Raw genomic sequence first — 12275 nt, 5'->3', positions numbered from 1 at the left:
CTACCAAATTCCTCGTTGCTTCTTTCGACATGTTTTTTATTTCATGAATTTGATTAGTCATCTCCAAGTTTTAGCAAATTATCCAAAATATATCTTTATCAACGGTTGAGTTCATGTTAGCAAAAAAGACAGTAATCAAATGGTCCAAAATGATCTAAGTACTACTTTCTCTGGTCTAATTTGATTAGGGATTGGTTTGGATTCAATACGACTCTAAAGACTCCATGGGTCTATTCCAATAAACAAATTAAAAATTTCACTATACAAAGGCTACAATAGTTTTCTTAATTTTTCCACAAATAGTATTCACAAGAAACAAAGTTGCTCACCAACTGGAAATTTTGAAACGAATACAAAGCTTACCGTGGAAAAATTGATGCGGGTAACCCATCTCAAGGAGGACCGATCAACATTTGCCATGTATGCTATACCGAGAGCGTTGCATGCCACAAAGAGCTTCAATCTGATTTCTTGGATACATTTTGGTTCGGGGAATGCCAAGCAGCTGTAGAATAAGCTGAAACCGCAGAACAGGTCACGAACAAGGAATACTTGGCCACACCGATGCTTTTCTTTGCAACCAGCCACAACGTTAAAATGAATCCAATCCAACCTGATTTCGAGCAAAAACAAGGTGAACATATGATTTTGTGCCAAACTTACTATATGAAGAAGCTAAAGGGGATGTGGTATACAGATCGAAGCCTAGAATTTTGGGACTCAACAAATGGACGCAGAAAAATATAATCAGTGAAAGAATTCGTGCAGTTTTCATATAATTAACGAACCTAAGCTAAAATGTGGGAAACCCTGGCCAAAAATGTATATCGTGACAAAAAGAAAACAATATCAGTACCTGTAGCAAAAAGAACAGCTATAACCGAAGAAATAGCTGCTGTGGAAATGACAAATAAAGCAACCGATATTGCCCCAAAGTAAATGGCTGCAACAAAGGCGAAGAATAGAGTCAAGCATCCTCCAGCGGCTGCCAAAGACATGAGAAGGGATATGACCACAGCATTGAAGGTCGCCGCAAAGAAGAAGAGCATGAACACTAACAATCCTGTTAAGGTGACAACAGCTATTGTCCCAGCCTGGAAAAATATAAAAGTTTGATCAGAAGTTAAAGGACAAAAATCTTCAGAATAAGAAGAATAGTAAAGTTTCAGTCCCTTTTTTTTTAAATGGATGAAATATATTATATGACTGATGAAATCAATATTCAAAAGTAGCCAAAAACTTTCTCCAAAAGATGTGCTCGAACGCAACCTCTGAAGTCTGAACCTTTTATACTTCACAAACATTAAATATGGAATTAAAAGATGTGATTGAGAAAGAATCCAAAACTTATGAACCGGTAGCAAATATACGGACACAATCACATTATTTGAGATCGACCATTTTTTCAACTGTAGCTACTTTCAAATATTGGCAACTTTTAAAACTTATTTATGCTTTAAAAGATCAAGAACTAGCTAGTGCTGAGTGTTGGACAATCTTCCTCTTTTTTTAAAAAAAAAAAATCTAATGTTGTAAACAAGTATGTACGTTCTTGAATGTGTTTAATCTAAGGTATTGCCGTAAAAAAAAAGATCAAGATCTGAAAACCTTTTCTTAGAAGCTAGCGTTTGTGCATCCAAAGAAAAGATTCCTTTCGTTTTACAAATAAAACGAAAGTCGTGGACAATTTATAATCAATCAGCCTAGAATTTCAAACCCAAAATTTTCGATTCGTCAAAAAACATATATATGGCACCAAAGGAATCAAATCCAGAGAGTATCAACCCAGAAACAGGGCAAAAGCCACTCACTGAAACTACGAGAAGCGCACGGAAGGTTCCGCCGCGGCGAGTCCAGAGAAGAGCACGACGACCAGTGTTCCTCGAGGCATCATAAAGCAGAGGAATATTAACTGAGAGCGAAGCTTTGATCCTCTGCAGCAGCGGAGCAGAAGCATACTCTGAATCCGGATCAGGGAAGAAGATCGTTGAGAACAAACAATTGAGAACATCGTAAAGAGTCGATTCGTCAATCGTTTGCTGGCCAGTACTGTCGCCTTGGATCAGTATTCCGTTGGTATCATCCTCCGCCATTGTTGAATATCACGTCTACAGGAAAAGTGAAATTGATTGGGTGGCTTATGCATAACAATGTGACCAGTGAGCTTCCAACACGTAGACGATCGGTCCCTGGTTTCCCACCCCACCCGCAGGCTGCCTGTGCGAACGTGAGATTCCAGCAGCAGCAGTTAGCAAATTTCAGTAGAAGCTAACAATTTCAGCAACAACTTAGATTTCAGAAGATGTTTCAGCAGACAGAATCCAGCAGCAGAAGATTTCAGTAACGAGATTCTAGCAGATCTCAGAACTTATAACTGAAGTATTTAACATGGAATAAAGGCTGTTAATGACAGATTATGGTCATTAATTGGAAGACTAACAGTCAGATTTTAGACTATAAATAGCACCCTCAATCTCTGAATTGATGTTACCAAAATCTTGAGTTATCACTTGAAATTAGAGCTAAGAGATTGCATTTTTCGAAGCTGTAAAATCCAGTAGCGAGGCAATCAGATTTCCAGACTTCTGATATATGATTTTGAAGCACTGAAACTCTCTAGTGAACTAATGGTAGGAATATATATTCTGAACATTTCTGAATTCTGATTCTGATTCTGGCCTCACCCCTTAGAGGAGAGAACATATAGGGGACTGATATCGGTTTAGCCATGAAATTCACTAACGTGCTCAGTGCTTACTAATTCTGATTTCTGTTCTGAAACCTGTGATCTCTGAACTCTGATTACTGTTCTGAAAATAAGAATTTTCTGTACATTATTGTATTACTGTTTCTGTAAAAATGGTTTTTTGAAAACCGGGAGTTATTCCCGCCCCTGCTTACTGAGTGACAATCATATCACTCACCCACCAAACCCATCTCAGATAAGAACGAGGAAGAAAAATTAGAAGAAGAAGAGTAGATCCAGTTCTGGGGCTGGTGAAGAAGATTATTGTTCTCAGTTTATTTTTATGTTAATTCCGCTGTATCTGTTAAGACACTGTTATGTCTGGTTTTAGATTTCCGTTGTAAAACATTAGTATTCGAGTTATAACAGATAAGACAATTGACTTATTCCGTATTATGAATAAAAAGACTGGTTTCTGAATTCTGTACTTCTGAGGCTAATTGTTTTCGAATGTAAATTTGAGAGCAACGTCGGTGTCAACCAGCCCCTGTCTAGAAGCGTGACACTGCCGACATGCAAGATTCCATATCGATACCTCGCTGGTGATTCTATGATACACCACCCCGTGCGTTTTTTTGTAATGTTTGTTTTATAAAAATATCGATTCAAGTTTACAACTGTCATATTTGTATTTAAAAAGTAAATTAATTGAAACAAAATTAAATTATTCGTTGCGCATAATTAAAAAACAATAATATTTATCTAAAAATAACATATATAATTAAAAAGTGGACAAATATTACTGTAATTTTTTATATAAGTTTTCAGATCAAATTTTTATATAACTTTTTCTACGGATTTTAACAAGTTTTTAATCCACAATCACCTGAACGAGCGACAGAGTCCATTTGCTCGGAAATCGATATTCTGTCCTCTTCTCATTCTCTTTGAATGTGCTCGCGTGCGAAAATGGAGATTGGCGTGGTACGCTGTAGTTTTGCTCCTACTGCGCTGCTCTATATCGTGAGGTTCGATGTCTCGGATCACAACTCACAAGTACAATGTCGGGGATCCGGTACCACTGTATGGCAATAAAGTCGGACCTTTTCATAATCCCAGGTGAAAATTTAACCTTTTGCTCTCTTTAATTGGGTTGGCAAAAAAGCCGACTGTGTGTGCATGTATATTGAGTCGCTCAATCGATTTTGTATTTGCTAAATTGTTCTGCGTTCTGAAGTCCAGTTTGAAGTTTTACAGTTATGATAAGAGTGATGGGGTTCTTATCTGCTTCATTTTTAAAGTAGATGCGTCTGAAAGTTCTAGTATCATCGGATTGTTTTAAACGAGTTTCATGGAATGAAGTTTTATTGGAAAGTTTTCTTTAAAATGATTTTGATTCTTCGTATTGCTATGTCACCTTTATTTTCTTTCTTTTGTATGAATGCCATAATCACAGCTAAAGCAAGAAGTGAAATCTTTTATTTTAATGGACACATAAGATGAAACCTGTTCTTACGTATTCATTAAAAAGGGGGGGAAAGGTGCTAGGCATGCCATGCATCTGATTGACATCTTGAATGAATTTATTTGAGCTCTATAAACAAATACTTCTTATCGATTTTTTTTTTAATTGAGGTGCTATGTATGACGAATATTCTTAATTGTGTTAAAGTGTCAGGTGATTAAGTCGATTGTGCTTAACTGTAAAGATCAGCTTTGGTTTTTGCATTTTATTTATGGTGAACCGATGAGGATGATGCTTGTTTTTTAATGCCAGCGAAGCATGCAGGTTCTTTGATCTTCCATTCTGTTCCCCAGGTTCTCGTCTTATCTTTTTTGCCTCCTGTTTTATTTACGAATATAAACTAGGAAAATTATGACATGTACTAATTTCATGCCAATGGTGGATACTCCTCGGTAGCTGATGTAAAAGAGAAGGAAGAGGCTCTTGGTGAAGTTTTGAACGGAGATCGACTTGTCAGTGCCCCATATAAACTAGACTTTTTGCACTCTGAAACTGTTTCCAACAAAAGTTAACTAAGGAAGAAGTTTCACGCTTTCATAGTGCTGTCTCAAAGGATTACTATTTCCAAATGTACTATGATGATTTGCCATTCTGGGGTTTCTTGGGGAGAGTTGAGAGAAAAGAAAAATCCGATCGCAGAGAATTCAAATTCTATCTATTCAAGCACCTTCATTTCACAATTTCTATCATAAAGTTCGTGTTTGCCTTGTAAATTACTATTTTAAAAAATGTGATTCACAACCAAATATTGAAAATTCTTATAATTTTTGCATATCATAATCAAAATTTCATGCATAAATTAATTCATAATAATAATGATGATGATATATATTTACAATGCGATTATATTGCTTATCTGATTTCTTTTAATTGATAGATTGCTTATCTAATTCATTTTCACAATAAAGATGTGTAATTGAGATTAATGCACGAGCAGCCCAAATGCCCTGTAGACATAACAGGGGACAAGGAAACTGATGTAGAGTTCATATACCTCTGTAAAATGGAAGGAAACAAGCCTCCTTTTGAGAAGAGAATGGAGAAGTATTCACAGTTTTCTGCAATGCCTCAGCATTTGGCAAATTCACTGATTCTCGATAATCAACTCCTGTGTGACAGTTCTTCTCCTGACTGGTTTTCTTGCTACTATACTCATGCGAGTCCTTAAGAATGATTTCGTTAAGTGAGTATGATCTTACTTGGTTTTATCTATATCTACTCTTCTCTATTTGAAATTTCTGACTTCTAATGTTTGCAATATAATTTCATTAATGTAAAGATATGCTCATGATGAGGAGACAGTTGAAGATCAAGAAGAGACTGGTTGGAAGTACATTCATGGTGATGTATTCAGGTTTCCCAAATACAAATCTTTGTTTGCAGCATCTCTTGGTTCTAGCAACCAGTTGTTTACCCTGTAGGTATTAATCTGAGCTACTTTTACTGAAATTCATCTCAATCCAACTGACTTCTGATCGTAAATTGTTTTAGTTTTGTAATTTCAATAATCTCTAACGCGCAGCACGGTGTTCATTTTTATCCTTGCATTGGTCGGTGTGTTTTATCCATACAACCATGGAACTCTATTCACTGCATTGGTTGTCATTTATGCACTTTGTCTGGGATTGCTGGCTACACTGCATCCTCTTTCTATGGCCAACTAGAAGGAACCAATTGGATATGTATGGGTTGTATCACCTTCCTCGACAACATTTTTTACACTGATGCAGTTGTATGACCAGTTTTCCACGTCATAATCATGGGTCAAAATTAACCATGTCGGGGGTAATTCCTTCTTTGATTTGTTTCTTAAAGTAAATGAAAGGAGAGAGCGAGAAAGTGTATAGATGCTGAGTTTTAAAATGTTCAGTGGAGATGCCAAATATTTGCATTAAAAGGCAAAATTAGAACATAAAAAGTTTGGAGAGAGCCAAATCATACCCTGTGTATAAATAAATGTCTATCGGCAGATTTCTGAGGGAAGAGGGTGGCTATCCAAATCATCCTCCTTTTGGCTTTGCATTGACTGATTCTGATGCTGTATTCTCATTTTGCAGGTTAGGAACCTAACCTCTGCTTCCTTAATATTGTTGCCATTGCATACAATGCCACTGAGGCATTGCCATTCGGTACTATTGTTGTCATTTTTCTTATATGACCTTTTGTGACTTCCCCATTATTAGTCTTGGGGGATTAGCTGGAAAGAATAGCAAAGAAGGATTCCAAGCTCCATGTCGTACCACAAAATATCCTAGAGAGATTCCGCCGCTACCTTGGTACCTTGGAGCTGTGTCTCACATGGCAATGGCTGGGTCTTGCCTTTCAGTGCCATATACATTGAACTCTATTACATATTTGCCAGTGTGTGGGGACATAGGATCTATACCATTTATAGCATCTTATTTATAGTCCTTCATCGTCCTTTTGATCGCTGTGGCATTAACTTACTTCCCAGCTTGCTGCTGAAGACCATGAATGGTTGTGGAGGTAAGACCTTTTTACTAGTCCCTTCATGTTCTTTCCACACACTTGTATTATCAAATTTCTGCAACCATCTTAAATGACTTGGTGCCTCATCGATTTTGCCTATCGTGCTTGAATTGTGTTAAGAGCAATTATTTTCATTATTTCCCCGTGTAATTGCTTTATGTGGCACAACAATGCAAATTTTCGCTTATTTTAAATTTTTTGATTCATATCGTTCTCTCTAATTCTAAGCTCTATTATAAAAACATTTTTGTACAATCCTACAAATTTTGTGATGAACCAATTACAAATTTCTTTTGATGGACATAACTATTTGTTGATGGCTTATTCTACAGGTCCTTTCTATGCGGCGGTTCGACTGGGCTGTTCATATATGGAGACTGTTTTTATTACTTCTACACACGCTCAGATATGTCGGGCTTTATACAAACTTCGTTCTTCTTCGGATACATGGCGTGCATTTGCTATGGATTCTTTCTCATGCTTGAACTGTTGGATTCCATGCAGCAATCTTTTTTGTCCGACACATTTATGGTTGGATTAAGTGCTAGTAAGCCGAGCTACTGGATTTTATTGTACTCCTACACGTTATATAAATATGGTCGGCATTTTGCTGTGGAAGAGGAAACTAGGGGGAATAGGACTTTTCGAATGGAGAGCATGTCATCTTTTACATCGCCATTCTTGAAAACTTACGTTTTCTTCAAGATTTATCGACTTTTTTTTTTTAGGTTTTTAGCACACTGGCATGATTTAGATATCTAATAATTCACTATACACTTGGGCACGAAACCATTATAGGACGGAACGGAAACTCTGCGAGTCAAATGCCTTGATTTATTTGTTTACTGCATATGATTTAGAAATGATCATCCTTCGATGATGAAAATAAGATGCTTATCATATATTATTCCATCGCTCCAAATTTCATCAAACCGTAAACTTTCATGACCCCGAGGAATCAGCCAACTTAAGCACATCATCTCATAAATTGAATCTGAAAAAGGAAAAAACTTGGGAGAGACAGAGACCCAAAAAGAATGTCACAAAATAGGTTGTATGCTCAGGTACCATCTCATCACATGCCCTGTTCTCGAGAATCTGCTATTAATCTAATAGAAAATAACACACTGCGTATATTACAGATGAATTCCTTCATTCATTACATATCAACGCGTGCCAGGTAGCGTTTGCTATCTATCTTCGTGTCTGAATAATATTCATTTTTTGCCAGGGTAGATTGAAATACAAAGCACTAAAGAAATTCGAAATGCAACATAAAGTATAGTTGACAGGAACATAATCTGAACTCAACCCATGTCCGGTGGTTCTCAAACAAATTCATGCCCGTTACCTCCATGTTGAACCACCGAGTCTAATCACCTCCTCAGTACCACTAGACCGGCTAGGACCCTTGTCTTTGCCTACATCCTCCTTTTGGTTGTTCAAGTCACCATATAGATCCTTAAGTTTGGCTAAATTACTAGAAGCAGATGCCTTTTCACGATTTTGATCATATCCGGTCTTTTCGTGAATGCTTCGACTTCTGCTCCTGCTTCTGCTACGGCTCCGACTATGAAGAGAACTACCTTCTCCACGACGGTGCCCTTCATGTTCGCTCCTATCATAATCCCTTCGATAGCTATTTCTGGATCGTCTGTCATAATCATGCCTCCTATCTCTATCTCTATCTCTGTACCTACCTCTCCCATGGTCTCTGTCACGGGAACGATCCTTGTCCCTGTCTCTTTCCCGCTCGCAGTCTTTGTCCCTGTCCCGATCCCTGTCTGCATATTCTCCATCTGACAAGTCACGGCTCTGGCTCCGATGGTGATTGGGGGACCGTCTAGAATCGGCATCTCTATCATAAGATGGAGCTATTGTTCGACGAACTGGAGATGAATCCCTAGTTGACGCACGGTGTGGAGCACGCTGACCAAAAGAGACTGAAAGGGCAGCTTTGACAGAAGGTGGCCTCCTGGCAGTCTCCTCAGATCCACGAGTTGTCTCACCAGTAGTTCCGCAATGTTTTGTAGGCAGTTTCATATTTTCAAGATTTGTTACAATGGTTCGCAAAACTGGAACAGGGATCCGTGGGAAAAGAGTGTCAAAGTAATACTGCATTCAGAAACAAATAGTGAGGAATGGAAGCTTAGCAGTTGGTGGAGAAAATTTTGAGATATAAAGTGGTGAAAATAACCTGTCCAAGAAGCAAATCGCGTACATACACACCCATCATGGTCATTCGGCCGTTTGAACCAGGAGAGAATTCCTGACGTTGAATAAAGAATGTCCACAGAAATCAGCTTTATCATATGGCGACACTCAACTGGGTTAAAATTTGAAGGTATGGAAACCAAAAATAAATAAACTAGGGCCTATACAGTGAAGCGCCTAAAGATGCCACTGTAAAACTAAATGACAGTTTCAAAGAAATTTTCATAGAAAAAAGATGTCAGTTCTTCAAAATCCATGAAGTCAACCCCCACCCCACTCCTTAACCTGCCCATGCAACACATTATGAAACTTTACAGAGAACTGGAAAGTGTTGACTGACATTAAACCACTCTATCCCAAAAATAACAAGATCTTCGTTAAATCATGGTTATCACACAAGGACAGTTCACCTGCACAAGAATCACGCTGATGCACCACGGCGGGATTGAGAAATCCTTCCTTCCTGAGCCACAGGGTATAAGAAACAAGAACAGAAGATTCCCAAATAAAAGAAAAGCTCTATTCACACAAACCCACAGAGAAAGAGCATAATCTTATGAGTAAGCAGTGCTCAATATCATGTTAACTGAGTGTGTGAAATCAACACCAAATAAAAGTAATGGCACAAGCATGAAAGACGGATTTCCTAAATTGATTGTTTGATAAAGCAGAGATTTTTCACAACGTTTCACGGAAGTAACACCTGCTACATTTGGCAAATGATCCTCCAAGACCCAATATCTCATATTAATATCGAGACATATAGACCAGATCTGTAACAGACCACACACAGCACATACTATCCATCTTATTTGGACTCAGCACTAAAAATTTTCAGGCATATTATGCTTCAGGAAATGCCACAGTAAATATGTGCATTCCATTACCTTAAAATGGCACTGAAAACTCAGAATCACAATAATACATAACAAATAACAAGCAAGAAAATGAGCCATTTTCGCACCTCGTCATCCTTTAGGTATGGTTCGTACCAACTCCATAATGTCTTTGAATCTGCAACATATCGTAAATACAGAAATCCAATCTGCAAAAGAAAATGTGTACCTTAGTCATCTCAGTAAATCCTTCGGGATGCAAAAAATTTAACTGAGTGTAAAGCTCGGTGCTCAATTTGGTGCAGGTGATGCATGATTTATGCCTTGCAAACAAGAAAGTTGAAATCTAGTTTCAAACCAAGTTATGCAAGATAAAAAGCAATATGGAACATAAATTAACAGGTAAAAAATGCAACTAAAATTTTAATGATGAAAAGGCAACTTTAGTCACTTTTAACACTATTTGGAGCTAAAAGAACCTCATATCACAAGTATGAATTCGAACAATTTAATTGATATAACTCATAATAATTCATGCCCAGAATACATAATTTGCTTTGTAGTTAATTCTGCATAATTCAATATTATAGGAAACTGGAGCTCCGAATTTAAAAAGACATAATACATGTGATGCCAAATATCTACTTACTGCTCTTATGTAAGGAGAATCAGGGTGTTTCAACAGGCCGTGCATTTGTTTGACAGTGAGTTTCATTGTAAAGAATTTGTAGAGAAGGCAGAATGCAGTTGAAGGCCCCCGACAGTTGCCAGTCATCCATGGTTCCACATGTGTAACCGTTGTATAAATCTCATCAATGACTTCATGATATGTTTTTAATCTCAAAAGGTCTCGAAAGTAATCAGAAGAAAGTATATTCATGCACAGGACCTTTTCAAATAGTAGATCGATTGATCTCCCAGCTGATTTTATCTCAGACATTGTAAATCATTCAGTTGCCTGCTGAATTCGCAAGAAAGTCTTAAAGTTTAAACATGATTGATCACACATTGGAGAAAAAATATAATAGCAAACTCAAAAGTAAACCACAGGCAAACAAAGAAACGGAAAGTACGGTCTTAGAACTTAACCTGAGAAAACACAAGAATGTCGCTTTTGACATTTATAACGCTCAAATTCAGTTAAGCCAAAAGCTTAAATATAAGAGGAAGATTATCAAGGAATGTCGATAGCGCGTTTAAATTTACACAACTCCGCAATTCTTGAAATTGAATTTTCTTCTTCAAATAAAGTCCCGCGGCCAAACTCAAATGTGTTAAAATCCAACCCCATGTAAAGCTCACATAATTGCATTCAGAATTCGAACAAAAAAAAAACATATATCACTAGTAAAAAATTATGTTCCAGTTACCGTAATCGAGACTGCAGATAGAAGAATGACGCTCAAACATTAATTTCACGATACGACACAATTTCGAAAGAGTAAAAATAATAATTTAAGAGCTTGCTGGCTGTTTCCTTCAAGAAAGTATGGTCGATTCGACAAAAATATTCATCGGAGAAAGGAAAATTAAACATTTTCTTACCTCGAAGGAATGAAGAGGAAAGCGATGGAGAAAATGGCGAACCCTAAGCGTGAAATTTGATTTTTGGAAACGGTTGTGCCATCGACATACGGTATGTTAAAGCATGGATTGGGCTGGGCCCAACCTACAAATCCAAATACGTAATTTTTTTAATTAAAAAATGGACATATTAAATCTTGTGTTAATGTGTGTGAATAAAAATAAATTCTTCATTATCTTGTCTTGTGTGACGCGATTCTAGTTTTATCAATCAATATTTTAATTATTTGAGATAATTTTTCCATCAATTAATGAACTAGCTAGCTGAATGTTATATTTATATATGTAGTTGAAAATGAAAAGGCGTTAACAATACAATATATATATATATATATATATATATATATATATATATTATATCTCCTAAAATAATAGGATTTGCTAGCAAATCAAAGGCTGAGACAATAGTACTAGACCGTAAATTTCTTGCAGATCGATCATGGTAAAATATACATCTGATGTTTTATTTTATTTTTCAAAATCGTATTATACAACAGATGAGAAACAAACTTATAATCGCATGTATTAATTATTATTGTGAAATACTACTCTCTGAGCAAGATTCAATATGGAATGAATCGATATAAAAAGGACTACGTAACAATTGAGCCAACTTTCACAATTAAGGTGCAAATATGGAGACGAGCCTTTCTTGTTCGGACTTGGATTATTCTAAAATTGTTTGATCATATGTAGAGAATGTGGCTGTAGTTTTTTTTTTTATTATAAAACTTGGTCAATCTGTTTGGTCAAATTTTAATGCGACAATAAAAAAAATAAATATCACCATAATGATTATTGATTACATTGCTTCTCCACTCGTTTCTTCTGTCTCTCCATGGTACACAGCTTGATAGCAACCTATAATTCACTTTTAAATATCACTTCAATTTTTTGGATATTATCTTTTCAGATACAAGACAGCATGCTTTACAAAGCA

The 12275-nt window shown here is 36.7% G+C and overlaps 2 protein-coding genes and 1 pseudogene across 9 annotated transcripts; 1 reads left to right on the top strand and 2 right to left on the bottom strand.

Moving 5' to 3' along the window:
* Positions 1-254: 254 nt before the first annotated feature.
* LOC142505648 (uncharacterized) lies at positions 255-2199 on the bottom strand. The gene is made up of 3 exons (XM_075618718.1): positions 1812-2199; positions 857-1094; positions 255-613 (listed from the first exon to the last, which is right to left on the bottom strand). Exons 1-3 carry the CDS (start codon positions 2091-2093, stop codon positions 459-461), a joined length of 675 nt encoding a protein of 224 aa, XP_075474833.1. The 5' UTR covers positions 2094-2199; the 3' UTR covers positions 255-458.
* Positions 2200-3141: 942 nt separating this feature from the next.
* Positions 3142-7539, top strand: LOC142505965 (transmembrane 9 superfamily member 2-like; annotated as a pseudogene).
* A 249-nt stretch (positions 7540-7788) lies between these two features.
* LOC142505127 (pre-mRNA splicing factor SR-like 1) lies at positions 7789-11410 on the bottom strand. Of its 8 annotated transcripts, XR_012804379.1 has the most exons (6): positions 11297-11410; positions 10401-10709; positions 9880-9960; positions 9326-9378; positions 8899-8970; positions 8653-8816 (listed from the first exon to the last, which is right to left on the bottom strand). XR_012804379.1 is itself a non-coding variant. In XM_075617958.1 (5 exons), exons 2-5 carry the CDS (start codon positions 10689-10691, stop codon positions 8049-8051), a joined length of 1212 nt encoding a protein of 403 aa, XP_075474073.1. In that variant the 5' UTR covers positions 10692-10709; positions 11297-11410; the 3' UTR covers positions 7789-8048. The 8 variants fall into 8 exon arrangements, 7 of the variants coding, with proteins under 7 accessions (XP_075474073.1, XP_075474075.1, XP_075474077.1 ...); XM_075617958.1 differs by lacking the exon at positions 9326-9378 and having other exon boundaries at positions 7789-8816; XM_075617960.1 differs by lacking the exons at positions 9326-9378; positions 11297-11410 and adding an exon at positions 10841-11021 and having other exon boundaries at positions 7789-8816.
* Between the last annotated feature and the right edge of the window lie 865 nt (positions 11411-12275).

The sequence above is a fragment of the Primulina tabacum genome, chromosome 10, assembly GCF_025594145.1.
Source record: "Primulina tabacum isolate GXHZ01 chromosome 10, ASM2559414v2, whole genome shotgun sequence".
Lineage (NCBI taxonomy): Eukaryota > Viridiplantae > Streptophyta > Magnoliopsida > Lamiales > Gesneriaceae > Primulina > Primulina tabacum.
The sequence above is the reverse complement of the archived record's forward strand: the minus strand, read 5'-3'. Positions and strand labels throughout refer to the sequence as shown.

Excerpts from the sequence above, each read along its gene's own strand:
- LOC142505648 (XM_075618718.1), bottom strand. The coding sequence starts at position 2,093 with ATGGCGGAGGATGATACCAACGGAATACTGATCCAAGGCGACAGTACT. Across the intron at positions 1,095-1,811 it reads GTGCGCTTCTCGTAGTTTCA|GCTGGGACAATAGCTGTTGT; the intron begins GTGAGTGGCTTT and ends ATATTTTTCCAG. Across the intron at positions 614-856 it reads AGCTGTTCTTTTTGCTACAG|GTTGGATTGGATTCATTTTA; the intron begins GTACTGATATTG and ends GCTCGAAATCAG.
- LOC142505127 (XM_075617958.1), bottom strand. The coding sequence starts at position 10,691 with ATGTCTGAGATAAAATCAGCTGGGAGATCAATCGATCTACTATTTGAA. Across the intron at positions 8,971-9,879 it reads CATACCTAAAGGATGACGAG|GAATTCTCTCCTGGTTCAAA; the intron begins GTGCGAAAATGG and ends ATTCAACGTCAG. Across the intron at positions 8,817-8,898 it reads GCGATTTGCTTCTTGGACAG|TATTACTTTGACACTCTTTT; the intron begins GTTATTTTCACC and ends TTCTGAATGCAG.